The sequence below is a fragment of the Amorphotheca resinae genome (assembly GCF_003019875.1).
Source record: "Amorphotheca resinae ATCC 22711 unplaced genomic scaffold M430scaffold_4, whole genome shotgun sequence".
Taxonomy (NCBI): Eukaryota; Fungi; Ascomycota; class Leotiomycetes; order Helotiales; family Amorphothecaceae; genus Amorphotheca; species Amorphotheca resinae.
In genome coordinates this window covers 1,274,028-1,290,013 of record NW_020194474.1, presented here as the reverse complement: position 1 = coordinate 1,290,013, position 15,986 = coordinate 1,274,028, and the positions used below count along the sequence as shown (strand labels likewise).

Genomic DNA, 15,986 nt, shown 5'->3' with positions numbered 1-15,986 from the left:
TTCCATCACCACAGCAACAATCGTCGGCGATAAGAACACGAGGCTCGGTAGCGGATTAACAAAGGTGCGGTAGCGACGGCTATTCGCGGCGAAAGGGACGCAGCCCCCCTCAGACACCGTTCCAAGTACAAGTATTGCTGGATGAGAATGGCCCTTCTTTCGTCCCAGACACTTGCTATACGACTCTTCACCCAAAATGCGGATATTGGCCAGATTCCCCTTAAGAGGGTTGATTTCTTCAATACCTCGAACGACTGAAAGCGCCTCCAGCGTGTCAAGACACCGCCGCCCATACTCCACCCATCCCCCGAACGCCCGCCTAAATATCCCCACAGACTTCTCCACGACCCCACTGCTCGCCCATAGCTCTCAGTCCGCTCTGCAAAACCCCGAGCTACCTCCTGATGCTCGCAATGGCACGACAAAACGGATGAACCTCTTCCAATCTATCAATGATGCTCTATCCATTGCTCTGGCTGCGGATGATTCAGTATTGCTATTTGGAGAGGATGTTGCTTTCGGTGGAGTTTTCCGCTGTAGCATGGGCCTTGCAGACGAATATGGCGGCGAGAGGGTCTTCAACACACCGTTAAGTGAACAGGGAATTCTTGGGTTTGCCATTGGAGCTGCTGCGGAGGGCATGAAACCAGTGGCAGAAATCCAATTTGCAGATTATGTGTATCCCGCATTTGACCAATTGGTCAACGAAGCAGCGAAGTTCAGGTATAGGGACGGCAAAGGGGGAAGAAATGCTGGTGGATTGACCGTCAGGATGCCGTGTGGGGGAGTTGGACACGGAGCCTTGTATGCATCTGACGAATTGTTGTACGAGTTTTTCTCTAACAGGGTACAGATACCATTCGCAATCACCGGAGAGTTTGTTCACGCATATCCCAGGATTACGAGTTATAATACCGAGATCTCCTATTCAGGCCAAGGGCTTGCTGCTTTCAGCAATTGCGAGCAATGACCCGTGCGTCTTCATGGAGCCTAAAGCGCTGTACCGAGCTGCTGTTGAGCAAGTGCCAACTGCTCCCTATACTCTGCCACTTTCAAAAGCCGAAATTCTGAAACAAGGGGCAGACTTGACCATTGTTTCCTATGGACATCCACTTTATACGTGCAGCGCCGCGATTGAAAAGGCGGAGAAAGATCTCGGTATAAGCATAGAGTTAATTGACCTACGGACAGTGTATCCTTGGGACAAAGACTGTGTGCTGAAAAGCGTGAGAAAGACTGGGAGATGTCTTGTTGTACACGAAAGCATGATCAGCGCTGGTATCGGTGCTGAGGTTGCTGCGAGTATACAGGAGGATAAAGATACCTTTTTGAGACTGGAAGCGCCAGTGATGAGGGTTGCCGGGTGGGATACCCACATGGCGCTGGCGTTCGAGCGATTCAATATTCCAGATGTCGCCAGTAAGTTCTGACTATGAACTAAAATTCCAATTAATCTGACTTGAAGTAGGAGTGTACGATACCATAAAACGATCGGTTGAGTATTGATTCAACAGAGAAGGAATGCTGGATGAATAACAAGGTAGACTTGCTTGATAGCGAGCTATTAGAAGTCTGGATGAAAGAAATCCACCAAGAGAAGTTTGAATCCACACAGACATCTCTATGCTGGTTAGCTACCCTAGTTATTGTATTTAACCCAAATCGCCATGGAATGCTGCGCGGCTGTGCCTCATGGAACAAGGTATCTTTGAGATAGGACTGCATAGTTGTTCATCAACCTCAAACCTTAACATATAACACAATGAGAAATGTCATATAACAGTCATTGTATTTCTCAAGAGCCCTAAAATGCATAGAATAGAGCTACCAAGTCCCACCGAAATCCTACCGAAGATATAGGGAGGGACTCATTAGAGACCTCAAGGGTCCGCTCAATCACGTGCTCAGCCACAGCCGTCAGCCACAGCCACAACGAGGGGTCGAGTTTAGCCTTAGCCTACTCTCGATTAGCTCCTACGTCTCAGTCCCCCGATTGAACGCATTGCTGTTGAGAACTAGTCCTTTATGAGGTTGTGGCAGGAGACCAAACATCTTGATTGATCAAAATGGCTTCTTCAGAGTTGGACATCGTCTCTGCTTTTGTGGAAGGAGCTCCTCCGGGAGAGGTAAGGTGTCCTCCCTCACCGATATAACAGATCTCTAACCCCTTCCAAGCTGGCAGATGTTATCGCAGGTTCGACGCAATTCCTACGATTGCAACCAGTGCGGCTTGTACTAAAGTTTTGGGAATAGATATCAAAGCCCTTACAGTTTCGAGTCCAGACACCATATCACAGCTCGGGCCAGCTTTCGAGAAATACAATGAGGAACAATTCGTGACGGTCAAACTCCCAGGAGGCAGTCAACATGTTAGTCAACACATACGGAATCTTGGGGGTCTGGGTTGGAATGGAGCTGATAGCTATGTTGGCAGGTCATAGTCAGCTCGTACAACAGTCTTGGGGACGGACGATACTACGATGTGGAAAGCTCGTCCAGCTTTGCTTTCAACCACAGCACACAGGTAGATCACGCTGGAGGCCGAGGAGCTTTTATTTATGGTGGCTGATGGAAAGCAGAAAGCCAGTGCAGTGCAGAGCCATGTGTTGGAGAGCAGTCACTCAGATCTGGTGTATGGCCCTCTCATGCCTGTTTTGGCATGCAATTACTGAAACACTTCGCAGAAAATCCCTCCTGAAAAGTCTAGGAGCACACGTCAAAGAACACTACCCCAATGCCTCGTACGGCGTCTATCCGATCGAAGACGATTCGAAGCTCGCAATACTCGTGGCCGCAAACAAGTATAGTCCGAATAACTTCTGGTAACACCCCCAAGCCCCTGCGGAACCGCCAAAGCTAATGGATTAGGAATGGTCGCTGGCGCTCACTCTACATCTACTCACCGTCATCCTCTTCTCTGGAGGGAAGCATCAAAGTAGATGTCCATTACTACGAGGATGGCAATGTACGTCTCTTGACCTCAAAGCCAGTCTCGGCATCGATATCCTCAGATTCGGCTACCTCGATCGTTAGAGAAATTGCAGTTGCAGAGAAGAAATACCAGGAAGAGATCAATAGGGGATTCAGCAATCTGAGCGAAGGAGCATTTAAGGGGCTACGAAGACAATTACCAATCACAAGACAGAAAATTGAGTGGGACAAAATTGCGGGGTATAAATTAGGTCAGGACATTGGAGGCGGGAGCTCGAGAAGATAGCCCGGGGTAGATATCTGGGGCCTGACTGAATACAACGTACGATGTTGAACACACCACTTTTGAGAGACGGAATCGCAAGACTTTTCTACCTCTGTACCTCTGAAAGTCTCGTCGATCCCGCCAAAGCCCATTCTGGCTCTTCTTAAGAAAACTCTGTCGGCGTGTCTCCATCCCACCCTTCAGAATTCAATCTATCCGTCCGGAATACCCTCGGCAATCCCGGCGGGGTCGGGGTACAGATTAAACCGTTAACCGCAACCAATCAGGAATAGTAGGAATCTTGATGACCATCACGTGATATACCGTCTCGTTCTTGATATCCGAACCGGGTTAGGGTTCGGGATTTAGCGGGGAAGTACATAAGGCAGCTTCAAAAGTTCGACCGCGAGCACCCCCATTACACCCCCATTGACAACCTCCCAACCTTATAAACCTTCCCTTAACTACCTGTCGGTCTCTTTGCGCAGTTGTGTCCGATTCAGAGGCAGTCCATTGAGCGTGGCAGCGTTTTCTCAACAACTTCAAGCAGAAGAAAGGAGGTCAATAAGACAACAGTCAAGATGTCCAAGGAGATCACATATTCTGAGGTCCAGAAGCATTCGGGGAAGAAGGACCTGTGGCTCGTGATTCACGACAAGGTCTACAACACCACATCCTTCGTCGATGAGCATCCGTAAGTGCAGTTTTCCACTTCCAGTTTTCCATATTTTGCAGGTCGTCAAATGGTCAGTCATATGGACACCTTGTCGCTCCGGTCGGGATCAGCAAAGGGTAGGACATCGCATCTTGATCCTCGCAGACAGCTACATTCGCGCTGGATGAGCTTCGCATCTCATCTTCCAATCTCCGATTGGCCCTTTTCATTTTGGCTTTCTAACTTCGGTGGCTTGTCCCCCACTCCCACTTTTGTTATCGTGTCTATTTTGGTGGTATCGCATTTTATGGAGCATTGCTAACTCGCGGTCAGAGGTGGAGAGGAAGTCCTGCTTGACGTTGGTGGACAAGACGCAACTGAAGCTTTCGAGGACGTTGGACACAGTGATGAGGCACGAGAGATCCTTGCTGGTCTGCTCGTTGGAGAATTGAAGCGCGCGGTAAGCTCTCACCTCAGTATTTTATTCTCCACAACTGGGACTAATTTGACTTTCTACGATAGCCCGGAGACCCTAAATCGAAGTCCGCGGCCCTCGCATCCACCCCATCAAAAACTAGCGGCTCTACCGGCATTGGATTCGGGCTCTACGCTCTCATTGTTCTTGGTGGAGCGGCTGCTTTCGGCGCATACAAGTACCTTCAGAGCCAGGAGGGCCAGGCATAAGTTGGGGGATTGCTTTGGAGTGTTTGGAGAAGAGATGGCGATAAGGGTACGATTAACTGGTAGTGGAATGAAGGGGCACAATTGTTGCATTTTCTGGATATTGACTTTATAAAGACCAATTTAAATCTTCTTGTCCAACCTCCTCTTGGTGCCATTGTGTTCGATCTCCTACCACACGGAAATCCCCATGAGATTTTCCTTCGATTAAGATGGTTCCCCGGGGGATGCATACTTGCAGTCTCTGGTCTGTGGAAGAGATTGCATTCATGCATTTATGGAACGGGGGAACGTAACCGAGGACACCGCCTTTCAGGGGGCTATTATCATAGGGATTAAATCGCATTGAATTACCCCTTAATCATTAGCGGTACACTTCATAGGTAAATTGGCTTATTGGAAAGGACAGGGTATCATCTCAATATTGGACAAATAGCTTCCCAAACAGGATCGATCATGATATGGTGTATCTTCAAATGTTTAATAGAAAAGTACCCTGAACGCCACGCTCATGCCACAATCTCATCAAGCAATACATTCATGCATACATGAGTTCATAATCGTCTTCCACCTCTTCCTCGTCATCTTTCGCCTTGACCACTTCCTTCTTCTTCATCAGATCCTTCCTATCAAGCGGACACGTGCCATTGAGCCTCAGCCAGGGGCCCACACAATCCAAATCAAAGCGATGGGTCTTATGGCAGGGCAGCTCGACCACAAGCGGGTACGGATCGTCCAAGAAGGCCTCCCCGCAGATGGGGCAGCTATCCGACTCCTTCAGCAGCTTCTTCGGCACGCGCTCCAGGGCATCGAGATAGCTCTGCGGCACGCCAGCGACCTTCTCGGGGGGCGAGTCGATGGCCCGCTGCAGATCCTCGATTAGGTGGTTGAGGAAATCGGCGTTCGGGTTGTCGCCCGTCTGCAGCAGCGCGTAGTATTGGTCCTGCAGAAGGCGGTTCACGGCCGCGACCTCGACGGGCGTCGGCACCGCGTGGCGGTTGTGGTGCTGCTGCTCCGGCGTGTCCGTCTCGACTTGGCTGAGCTGGTTGAAGAAGGAGGACATCGAGGGCCGGCGCGCGCGGCCCTTGGGCTTCTCTTTGATGTTGTGCTCGACTGTGGACGGGTCAGTGGGCCTGGATTCACATCGCGGGGCTGGAGCGACACACTCTCATATGGGTTCGACATGGTGAGATCTGGATCTGGGAGGGTTCGAATGTGCGGTGGATTTCAATTGATCTGGTACGAGACAGTTCAGGGAAAAGAGGGCCTCTGGTGAGGTATGGACTTTGGAGGGGCCTAAGTAGGAGCTGATTGGAGCAGGCAAGCACTCTACGCGTGTCTCGCTTAGCTTCACATGCAAGGCTACCACGAGGCTGAAAGCCCGAATCGTCTCGGTGGGTTAGGAGACCTGGAAGTATACCATATTTTCTCCAATTTGTAGAATTATTGAGTCACGCATTCACAAGTCGTGAGTGTTGGACTTCTAAACAGCATGTGGCAATTGAGTATCAATAACTGCAGACCGTTGCTCCGGGCTAGGCCTCGATCTCAAATCATCAATTCCCTTCCAAAACAGCCTTGGTAACGGTTTTCAGATCTTCCTTTGGCAGCCCCAGAAGATCATTGCTCAGGGTAGCACTCTCTTCGTAGTTATTCCCGTTCTCGGGACCCAGGGTACTGGCTATGAGTAGCTGAAAGAATCCAGACATGTCTCCCTTTCCTAATTTCTCCCGGCCCTGCTGCAAAGCTTCCGTGGTTGAGGCTTTTTCCACAGCCCATTTCTTTCCCGTTATCTCCTCCAGAGTCGCGAGTATTTCATTTTGATTGGGAGTAAAAGAAGCGATGAAAAGACCCTTGTTTGCAGTCTCCGCGGGCTTGGAAAGTATTCCTGCGACCGCCTTACCAACGCTGCTGAGAGTTGTGCTGCTAAAGCGTTGGGTACCATCGTCATAAATCACAGCTTTGCACTCCTTGGCATTGAAGCCCAAGAAGTTAGTATTCAAACCCTATTGAGTACGGTACGATTAGACATTTGCTTCAAGTTCTCGGATGAAAGAGGGTTGGCATACCCACTCGTAAAAAGGGCCATTCGATACCACCGTATAGGAGAAATTGGGGTTTGAAGCAGCTTTTGACTTCAGGTAATCCCTTGTAGCAACTCGGGTCATGAACAGTGGGGGGATAAGTGCAACATTTGCCTCATTCTCCATATTGGAGCTGAATTCGCTGGGGATAAATCTCTTCACACCAGCTTCCACAGCGGCATCAATGTATCTTTTTCGATCTTCAAGAGAGCCCTGAGCAATAAGATCAATCACTGCATCCTGTCCGCGAAATACATCGGTGAGGGAAGCTCTGGAGAGGTCACTCTTGTGCACCTTGACATTGGGAGGGAAGGTAGATTTCGATGTCGGGCGACTGAGGACAGAAACATCGAAGGACCCTGCTTGAAGTAACGCATCGATGATAAATGGGCCGAGTGTTCCGCTCCCCTGAATCCAATGGTTAGTTTTGAAGGCAAAAGCAGAAGCAAAAACAGGGTCACATGGCTGACCCCAAGTAGCATCACGCTTTTGATTTGTAAGGCCATGATGAAAAACAGCGGATGGCTATATATCAGTTGAAGAGACTGTGAGACTCTGTTCTTGTAGTATTTTCTTCCGAGGTCAAAAGTCGATGGAATATATATGCGTCTCAAAAACAAATTTCGACATTCTCATGTTCTTACGTTGGGATTTTGATTCCCGGATAGGGAAGGAGGCGGGGCCGAGGAAACAAGATTAATAATTATCTTAATTACCCCGCAATGGTCCTCTCACTCCTCTTTGTAATCCCTAGGTATGTTGAGGCTGAGAAAGGTTCTACGGAGTATATTCTGTTACCTGCTTTGAGATGATGGGCCGACTGCTATTGGCCTGGAAGCGGATAGGACCGGTGGTGCAATTACTGCAATGAAGGGTTGCGGTTTCACGATGCCCCTCCTCGTTATGCAGGACAGGCACACCACGCCTGTTTTCGAGTATTCTTCATTAATCCTCAAACTAAACGACTCAGAAATCAATGTTTGATAGATATGAAAAAACGAGAATGACCATGAGGTCCACGGATTGCAATCTTTCTTTTCTTTTGTTCCGTTGACCTAGACCTTGGCCCGGGGCGGGGGTTGGGGGAAAAAGAGGGGGGGGGGGATGGAATCAAGCGAAAAGCGTCGAAGATGTGGAAAGGTTTCTTTTCCAATCTTTGGAGAGATAGGGCTTCATTTCTCGTCATGTGTATGTGCATTGGAACCTCTTGTACTGTATTTACAAACAGTATATGTCATGTTAGAACTCGTTCCTCTCGTCTCCAAAGTTGCTGGCAAGACGGCGACAATACTGCCATGGTGGGGAATCTACACGTATAATATTTGATTGACAGGACATATGTAGCAATAAGCAATATGTAGATAATAACAAGTCCTCGTCAAAACCACAGCCTGCATACCGCTTGGACCTCGCCTCCGATCAAACACTTCACCATCAATTGGTCGCATGATTCCAGCTTGACCGCTAGTACAGTTTTTCATGACTTATATGGACGCTTGCCGGACATTGCAGAGAGCTATTCTCCCTATCAGCCCTGAATGCGCTGAGTTTGAAGTTTGGGGGCTTGTTATACGGATCCGCCAAGACTGGATCACAGCTACATGCATTTTGCGGCTGGTTGTATCGGATGTTGTGACACCCAAAGCTCATGGAGAGCATGCAGACGGGTCTTTTCTTCCAGATAGCCAGCCAGTATCCTAGAGACTAAGAAATCGAGATGTGCCACAGCTCTTCCGATCTATGTTTCATCTCCAGAATTTTGGATAAGAAGGGCAAAGGTACCTAGGTAGAGAAAGAACAGAAAACCACGCGATAGAAATCGACAGTGCCTGCTTTGGTCTCCATATCACCATATAATTTACTGGGTAGTAAACATAGTTAAGTGCGAGCACTATACCACAGGGTCCTTTCACTATCTTTCCCTCACTTATTGCTGCAAGTACCGGCGGGGCCCATGTGCGGTAGATGACTCGCACTAGCAATCTTTCACATCAAGAAGCGGCGAGAAAGCCACTTGGATTTGCTTGGGCCGATAGCTCATCAGGAACAGAGGTGAAGTGTATGCGAGAATTATGAATGAAGGCAGAATTGCGGTCAATCCAGATGCAAATCCTTGCCAATAAGCCACCGAGACCCAACGAAGACAGCCCCCCTCGAAGTTGAACCATTTTTAGCAGGCCTGTCATATGCATTTCAAATGCCGATTGATCGCCATATATGGCCTCGTAGCTTGCCATTTTTGCAACGGCTCCGATCAGCTGATCGCTTGTGGAACTATCAATAACGTCAAGAGCCTTGTTGATCGAAGATATCGCCTTGGATTTGAGGAGCAAGAGTTTGGGCCCGTCTCCGCTGTGCTCCCGAAGCGAAGCATAGTGAGATGCTGCGAGTAACATGATAACTTGGAACGTCGCGGCTTCGCTCAACACGAATGGAAACCATCGCGTTCTGAGGAGGCCAGGCTTTTGCGGCTCATCTAGCTCTGGCATGTCCTGAGCCACGTGAACAACATCTAGAATTAGTTATCAGCCACTGCTCGTACATTGGAATGACTTTGACATCTTCAAATGGGTGCGAATTTCGGACGATGATCATAACAAAAAAAAAAAAGCTTTAAAGCAGCACATACAGTGGTCTACTAACAGGGGGAGAAAAGGCTCCCACGGCACAGGATATGTTTTGAATGGATCAACTCGGCCTTCACCGAGCATGCTGCACGGAGAAAAAGGTAGGTTAATTGCGATGAATCTGAGCCATTGGTCGGAAGACTTGGATTGCTTCTCGTCAGATTGATGTTCTTGAGCTTCTTGAGCAAGGCTCAATATACCTGTTTCAAGAGGGACGGCGACGTTGTGTTTGCGTCTCCGGGAGCGCTTCCGCTGGCCAACAGATACGTGCGTGGATTCGCATACTTGTGTCCCGTGTGCCTGTTGAGTTTTCCTATCATTGTGGTGCTGGTAGAACGCAGCATGGGATCGGACTGCCTTTCTCTGGTCGGGAAGTTTGGATTGGCTGGGATCGTTGACCGTGATGAAGCTCAAGCCCGGATACGAGCAAGTAAGAGTGGTTGCTGACGTCGTGATTGGCGATGACTGGCCTATCCCCAGTGGCGGAGTATCCATAGCAGCATGAGTACATGGGTAAGGTAGGTTCAGCTAAGAACCAAGTTGCCTACGAGGGCGAAGTCTGGAGTGGTGTCTATCAGAAATCAGATCCAGGGAGGTGGTCCATTGCGATAAGCGGCGGGAGATTCCCGATCCCATCGGCCGTGTGGAGTGGAGGGGGCCCGCCACACCGTAAGGGACCTAAAGGCTAAAGCCTACCTAAGGGTCTCCGCGAAACAGATTGGCGCGGCGCGGCGTATCACTGTGCATATTCCTAATTCGATCTAGTACGAATATCCTCTTAAAGGACCCCCAAGATCTCCCTGAGTACCTTCGTACGTAGCGTCCTTCAACATTAGGTCGACCAATCCCGCTGAGTATTGATATGTTTGCGTCACGGCCAGGCAATGGCTCGCTGGTGTCCTCGATTGCCTATAAAAGGGGCACACCGTGCCCGCATTCCCTGCCACCATCGGTGAAATATCTCGAATCCATTGCGAAAGTTTCCTGAAATTCCTAGCTCTCTACAAGTCACTCTTTCCTTGCTCCCCCAACACAAAAACTCATCCATTGTCATGTCTCTCAAGGGGCAAGTCGCACTGATAACCGGCGGGGCAAAGAACCTCGGTGCTCAAATTGCTCTCGAACTTGCTCCCCTCGGTGCAAGCCTTGCGCTCCATTACAACTCTGCGAAGACCAAAGATGATGCCGTGAAACTCGAGCAAACTTTCAAGCAAAAGTATCCGGGCACCAAGGTGGTCTTTTATGCTGCCGACTTGACCACTGCCACTGCGGTTGATAAGCTGTTCCAGGATGTATCAAGAGACTTTGGCCGAATCGACATCGTGGTCAACACAGTTGGAATGGTTTTGAAGAAGCCCATCACTGAGATATCTGAAGCGGAGTATGACAAGATGTTTGCGTAAGCTCTTACCTCTTCAATGGCTCCAGGCCCAAACTTCTATCGAACAAGAGACTAAATAGTGTTTCAGTATTAACTCAAAAGCAGCCTTCTTCATTCTGAAAGCTGGGGCTATCCATGTGAAGGAAGGCGGCAAATTGATTACCATTGTGACTTCTCTGCTCGCAGCTTTCACCGGCTTCTACACTTCATATGCTGGATCGAAGGCACCGGTTGAGCATTTCACACGTGGTGTGTCAAAAGAGTTGATGAGTAAGAGGGTCAGCGTCAATGCTATAGCACCAGGGCCCATGGATACCCGTAAGTACTCATTTCCCTTTCCCGTGCATTTAGCCAGGCTACACTAGGAAAATCCGACCGGAAAGAAATACAGACCCTTGAAGATATTACAATTATCAAAACGGTTTCAGTGATTATTGGTATCTGGACTGCTAAGCTCCAAAATCCGAACACAATTACCGAAATGATAATCGTAACAAACTCAAGAACTTGTCTCCCAGTATCGTGGTTTCAGCCAGCACTGTATCTCTAGAAATTCATTTGCTAACGCGATCCACTTCACAGCGTTCTTCTATCCCCAGGAATCACCAGAAGCGGTCGCCTTTCATAAGAGCAGTGCACTGGACGGACGTTTGACAGATGTGAAGGACATAGCCCCTATCGTCAAATTCCTGTGCACAGAGGGTCAATGGATCACTGGCCAGACCATTTTCGCCAATGGAGGTTATACGACACGTTGAGATATTACTGTCGTCTCGTGCATAGTAGATTAGATGCAAATGGCACATTGATCAGAAATCAAAGAGAATTCAAGAATTCAACGCCTATCCCCTCAATATTGCAAAAGGTCGACTGAGAAACCAGTATTTGGAAGAAGAGAGTTTGCTCATATCTTTCATTGTGCCCTATGCAGTGGGAACATTGTGAATATCTGTATCTCTGCAGTACCGCCAGACCTGTCTCTTCCATTCGTTGATAATGCGACCACTGCGAGGCTCTTGACTGTGGCCTCTCCAAAAACCTGATATCAATCTTAAATTACGCATCGAGTTACTTCTCGTGGTAAATTCGAAATGTAATGGGATTTTTCGGTTGTACCTAGACTTAGGAGACAGCTCGAAATTGTCCGCCCATTGAATTGTGCAACAAGAATGAGGTAGGTAGCAGCTGAACAGGTTTGAGGGACAGAATAATCTGGAAGTTCACAAAACGCCGTACTGAGACGACATTCCACGCGTTTTTCTACACTGATAGAACATGCCTCTCGCTCTCGAGGAAGACGAGACCCAGAAAACATCGACCATCCGCTAGTTGCTCTTTGCTCTTTGAGCCAGAACCTGGCATCCTCATCCCTGGTTCTTAGACATCAAAGTCAAAGCATTCTCTTCAACAATCTTTCTTTCATTCATCGTATATATCTCGATGAGCAATGATCATGCATTTACTTCCTGATCCTGCGTATCTTGTGGGAAAAAGGGGTCGAAATTCTCCGGGCCAGCCGGATGTGGCACGTGAGAGGGCGCCGGAAAATAATTTGAAAATCTGCCTGGTGTGCAAGGCTGGCACGCGCTAAGCCGACCACGTATCCCTGCGCGAACTTTTTTATTTTATTTTTCCAAATTTCCCACAATCTCTGCCCCTCTATATAAACACTCAATGCCCTGAACTTCAGGGACATTTCTTCCACTCCTCCCGACACTGACCTTCGCATCATATGGTGCCTACAGTAAGTGAACATGGATCAACAAAAATTTCTTGAGCTCTTGCAGAGCATTCAAATCCGTATGTCCCCTCTATGATGGTCCTCAATTTCACACTGCTAACCCCTCCTCCCACAGCTGACACCGAAAGGGTCAAGGCTGCTACCACCGAACTTCGAAAGAACTACTACCCTCATCCTGAATCCCTTCTATGGCTCCTCCATATCCTAACATCGCATGATGCGACTGAAGTCCGGCAGCAATCTGCTGTTGAGGCCCTCCGCTTGGTTCCAAAGCACTGGACTGCTTTACCTGAAGACCAAAAGCCAGCTATTCGAGAAAAGCTCTTGGAAACTACTTTGAATGAACAAGGAGCCCTGGTCCGCCATTCTGCTGCGCGTGTTATCTCTGCTATTGCCAAGATCGATCTCGAAGATGGATTGTGGGCCTCCCTTCCGGGCGTTCTTGCCCAGGCTTCCACTTCACAACAAGTCGCACATCGGGAAGTTGGTGTCTACATATTGTTCACTCTTCTCGAGGCTGCCGGTGATATATTCACCGATAAGCTTTCCGATCTCTTCTCCCTATTCGAGAAGACGATTAAGGACCCAGAGAGTGCAGAAGTCCGTATCAACACTCTGCTTTGCCTCAGCAGAGTTGCGATGTTGATAGAACCTGATGAGGATCCGGAGAACTTGGCCCGATTTGTTCAAGCTTTTCCCGACATGGTTGCCGTGTTGAAGGTTGCGGTAGACCAACAAGACGAGGACAGAGCAATGCAAGCCTTCGAGGTTTTCCAGACCCTCTTGGGCTGCGAATCGGCTCTGATGAACAAGCACTTCGCCGATCTTTTGACATTCATGATTGATATTGCAGCCAATACGAATATTCCAGACGAATCACGGACACAAGCCCTTTCCTTCCTAATGCAATGTGCCAGATACCGGAAGATGAAGATCCAGGGCATCAAAGATATGGGAGAGACTCTCACACTGAAGAGTATGCAGATCGCAACTGAAATTGATGATGACGACGAGGATGACGATGAGGTCACTCCAAGCAAATCGGCCTTAGGCCTCTTGGATCTCCTTGCCAACAGTCTCCCGCCTAGACAGGTGATCGTTCCCCTTCTCAAGGCCTTACCGCAATTCGTCAATAACGAGCAGCCAAAGTATCGGCAGGCAGGCATCCTGGCTGTGGGTATGTGTGTGGAAGGTGCTCCAGATTTCATTGCCACACAATTGGACAGTCTTATGCCCATGGTTTTCAAGCTTCTCAATGACCCGGTCGTTGGTGTCCGGAATGCTACTTTGAATGGTGTTGCAAGATTGGCCGATGATCTAGCTGAGGAGCTGTGCAAACACCACCAGGAGCTGATTCCAGCATTGGTCAGAAATCTTGACTCGGCCTCCGTGCAAGCATCTAATGAGTCCGATCAACTCAAGCATCTTGCTATCTTAAAGGCATCCTGTGGTGCCTTAGATTCCGTTGCAGATGGTATGGACAAGGAAACAATGACCGCATATATCTCGGAGCTTATTCCTCGTCTCGGTCAATTACTCAGTCATCCAGATTTCAACGTCAAAGCAAGTGCTGCAGGTGCTATGGGATCTATTGCCGGTTCTGCTGAGGATGCTTTCCTGCCGTACTTCGAGACGACCATGAAAGCTCTATCTGAATATGTCACAATGAAAGACAGTGAGGAGGAGCTTGATTTGCGTGGCACCGTCTGTGATGCTATGGGAAGTATGGCCAAAGCAGTCGGTCCTGCCGCTTTCCAACCGTACGTTCAACCATTGATGCAAGCAAGTGAAGAAGCATTGCACCTTGGACATCCTCGATTACGAGAGACAAGCTATATCTTGTGGAGCGTCTTGGCCCAAGTCTATCAAGAAGAATTCACACCATTCCTCGAGGGAGTCGTGAAAGGTCTAATGGAAAGCTTGGAACAGGAGGAGTCAGACCTTGAGGTCGAATTAGGTGAAGAGGCAAAAGAATTACTCGGACAGGAGGTTGTTATCGCGGGGAAGAAGATCAAGGTTGCAAACGCAGCTGATGCTTCAGAAGATGTTGATGGTATGGAGGAGGATGATGACGACGATGATTGGGACGATCTCACCGCCGTCACTGCTGTTGCATTGGAAAAGGAGATCGCAGTCGAGGTTCTGGGCGACGTTATCTCTCACACTCGCAAGCACTTTGTCCCTTACTTCCAGAAGGCTGTCGAGACCGTGATGCCTTTGGTTGAGCACAACTATGAGGGAGTACGAAAGGCAGCTATTGGTACGCTATGGCGAGCCTATGCTTGCCTCTGGGCTTTAATGGAGGACCACACCGGCCAGAAGTGGACCCCTGGTTTGCCTTTGAAGTTCCAGCCCTCCGAGGAGGTTCTTAAACTGGGCGAGATTGTTACTACTGCAACTCTCTCGGTTTGGGAGGATGAGCCTGATCGGTACGTTGAACTTTTCCACATTTTCCGATTGCTTTTTGAAATGATGAACAACATTACGTTATACCCAGCTCACTCAGACGCACAAGTTGCGAATGCTGCGAACGCGTATCAACATTCTGATCTCAAAAACATCTTGTTACTTATAATACATTCTTGAAAGATGCTTGCTGACAATGATGGTGGCATTAGAGCTGTGGTCACCGACATCAACCGAAATGTTGCAGCTACTCTGAAGCTCTGCGGTCCTGCGATCCTGACGCAAGACAAATTCGCTGAGCGGTGCACGTCGATCTTAGCTTCGATCATAACAAGATCGCACCCTTGCCAGCAAGACCTTGGCGATGAGGACGACCACGAAGGCTTGGAAGACGAGGAATCATCCGAGTATGACTGGCTTGTGATCGATACTGCATTGGATGTTGTTATTGGTCTGTCTAGTGCGCTGGGAAGCCAATTCGGGGAGCTTTGGAAGATCTTCCAAAAGCCAGTTATGAAGTTCGCTTCATCACAGACTAGCCTTGAAAGATCTACGGCTGTTGGGGTCATTGCAGAATGCACAGCGGGCATGGGTGAAGGTGTTACACCTTTTACTCCTGTGCTTTTGAAGCTACTTCTGCATAGACTGTCAGACGAGGATCCTGAGACGAAGTCGAACGCTGCATACGCGACGGGCTTGCTTGTTTTCCACTCAACGGATTCTGCCTCCTACCTCCCAAGCTACAACACCATCCTGTCCAAACTCGAGCCCCTCCTCCAAACTAAGCGGGCAAGGACACTTGATAATGCATGTGGCTGCGTTAGCCGTATGATTATGGCGCACCAAGATCAAGTACCAGTGGATGCCATTATGCCTGTCCTTGTGGGTTTGCTACCTTTGAAGGACGACTATGAGGAGAACAAGCCGATCTTCGACTGCATCACTGGCCTATGTAAGTACTTCAAAATGTCTATTAAGGTTCGAAAGCTAATTGAGTAGATGAACACGAGAACCCCACCATCGTCGGTCTCACGCAACAGCTCATTCCCATTTTTGCGTCGGTCTTGGGCGAGCCGGCCGAGCAATTGGAGGATGACACACGGCACAAGGTTATCAACACTGTGAAGTTCATCGCTTCAAAGAACCCTGCTCTCATTAATGGAAATGAGGTGTTGATGAACTGCGTAAGAGGATAGATAAGATGATTCATGACTT

General features: G+C 48.8%; 9 protein-coding genes across 9 annotated transcripts; 6 read left to right on the top strand and 3 right to left on the bottom strand.

Annotated features, from left to right (window-relative positions):
* Nucleotides 1–196: 196 nt before the first annotated feature.
* On the top strand, nt 197–1,506 carry M430DRAFT_99233 (hypothetical protein; the record flags this gene model as incomplete). Its single annotated transcript, XM_024870170.1, has 3 exons — nt 197–804; nt 854–1,419; nt 1,469–1,506. 3 exons carry the CDS (start codon nt 197–199, stop codon nt 1,504–1,506), a joined length of 1,212 nt encoding a protein of 403 aa, XP_024722409.1.
* A 530-nt stretch (nt 1,507–2,036) lies between these two features.
* Nucleotides 2,037–3,217, top strand: M430DRAFT_137310 (hypothetical protein; the record flags this gene model as incomplete). The annotated part of the gene is made up of 7 exons (XM_024862501.1): nt 2,037–2,126; nt 2,176–2,194; nt 2,254–2,369; nt 2,435–2,524; nt 2,580–2,632; nt 2,685–2,822; nt 2,869–3,217. The coding sequence occupies exons 1-7, from the start codon at nt 2,067–2,069 to the stop codon at nt 3,215–3,217; spliced, it is 825 nt and encodes a 274-aa protein (XP_024722408.1). The 5' UTR covers nt 2,037–2,066.
* Nucleotides 3,218–3,777: 560 nt separating this feature from the next.
* On the top strand, nt 3,778–4,583 carry M430DRAFT_65447 (hypothetical protein; the record flags this gene model as incomplete). Its single annotated transcript, XM_024869174.1, has 3 exons — nt 3,778–3,890; nt 4,185–4,311; nt 4,374–4,583. The coding sequence occupies 3 exons, from the start codon at nt 3,778–3,780 to the stop codon at nt 4,533–4,535; spliced, it is 402 nt and encodes a 133-aa protein (XP_024722407.1). The 3' UTR covers nt 4,536–4,583.
* A 359-nt stretch (nt 4,584–4,942) lies between these two features.
* M430DRAFT_65446 (hypothetical protein) lies at nt 4,943–5,811 on the bottom strand. Its single transcript, XM_024869173.1, has 2 exons — nt 5,699–5,811; nt 4,943–5,645 (listed from the first exon to the last, which is right to left on the bottom strand). Exons 1-2 carry the CDS (start codon nt 5,715–5,717, stop codon nt 5,071–5,073), a joined length of 594 nt encoding a protein of 197 aa, XP_024722406.1. The 5' UTR covers nt 5,718–5,811; the 3' UTR covers nt 4,943–5,070.
* Nucleotides 5,812–6,009: 198 nt separating this feature from the next.
* Nucleotides 6,010–7,289, bottom strand: M430DRAFT_118561 (hypothetical protein). The gene is made up of 3 exons (XM_024861714.1): nt 7,087–7,289; nt 6,602–7,024; nt 6,010–6,538 (listed from the first exon to the last, which is right to left on the bottom strand). Exons 1-3 carry the CDS (start codon nt 7,120–7,122, stop codon nt 6,089–6,091), a joined length of 909 nt encoding a protein of 302 aa, XP_024722405.1. The 5' UTR covers nt 7,123–7,289; the 3' UTR covers nt 6,010–6,088.
* A 423-nt stretch (nt 7,290–7,712) lies between these two features.
* M430DRAFT_223201 (hypothetical protein) lies at nt 7,713–8,015 on the top strand. The gene has a single exon (XM_024864675.1). It carries the CDS (start codon nt 7,747–7,749, stop codon nt 7,933–7,935), a length of 189 nt encoding a protein of 62 aa, XP_024722404.1. The 5' UTR covers nt 7,713–7,746; the 3' UTR covers nt 7,936–8,015.
* A 592-nt stretch (nt 8,016–8,607) lies between these two features.
* On the bottom strand, nt 8,608–9,738 carry M430DRAFT_17811 (hypothetical protein; the record flags this gene model as incomplete). The annotated part of the gene is made up of 2 exons (XM_024863739.1): nt 8,608–9,128; nt 9,246–9,738. 2 exons carry the CDS (start codon nt 9,736–9,738, stop codon nt 8,608–8,610), a joined length of 1,014 nt encoding a protein of 337 aa, XP_024722403.1.
* Nucleotides 9,739–10,295: 557 nt separating this feature from the next.
* Nucleotides 10,296–11,382, top strand: M430DRAFT_49395 (hypothetical protein; the record flags this gene model as incomplete). The annotated part of the gene is made up of 3 exons (XM_024868066.1): nt 10,296–10,642; nt 10,713–10,942; nt 11,207–11,382. The coding sequence occupies 3 exons, from the start codon at nt 10,296–10,298 to the stop codon at nt 11,380–11,382; spliced, it is 753 nt and encodes a 250-aa protein (XP_024722402.1).
* A 996-nt stretch (nt 11,383–12,378) lies between these two features.
* On the top strand, nt 12,379–15,967 carry M430DRAFT_98434 (hypothetical protein; the record flags this gene model as incomplete). Its single annotated transcript, XM_024870122.1, has 4 exons — nt 12,379–12,424; nt 12,481–14,794; nt 14,984–15,723; nt 15,771–15,967. 4 exons carry the CDS (start codon nt 12,379–12,381, stop codon nt 15,965–15,967), a joined length of 3,297 nt encoding a protein of 1,098 aa, XP_024722401.1.
* Between the last annotated feature and the right edge of the window lie 19 nt (nt 15,968–15,986).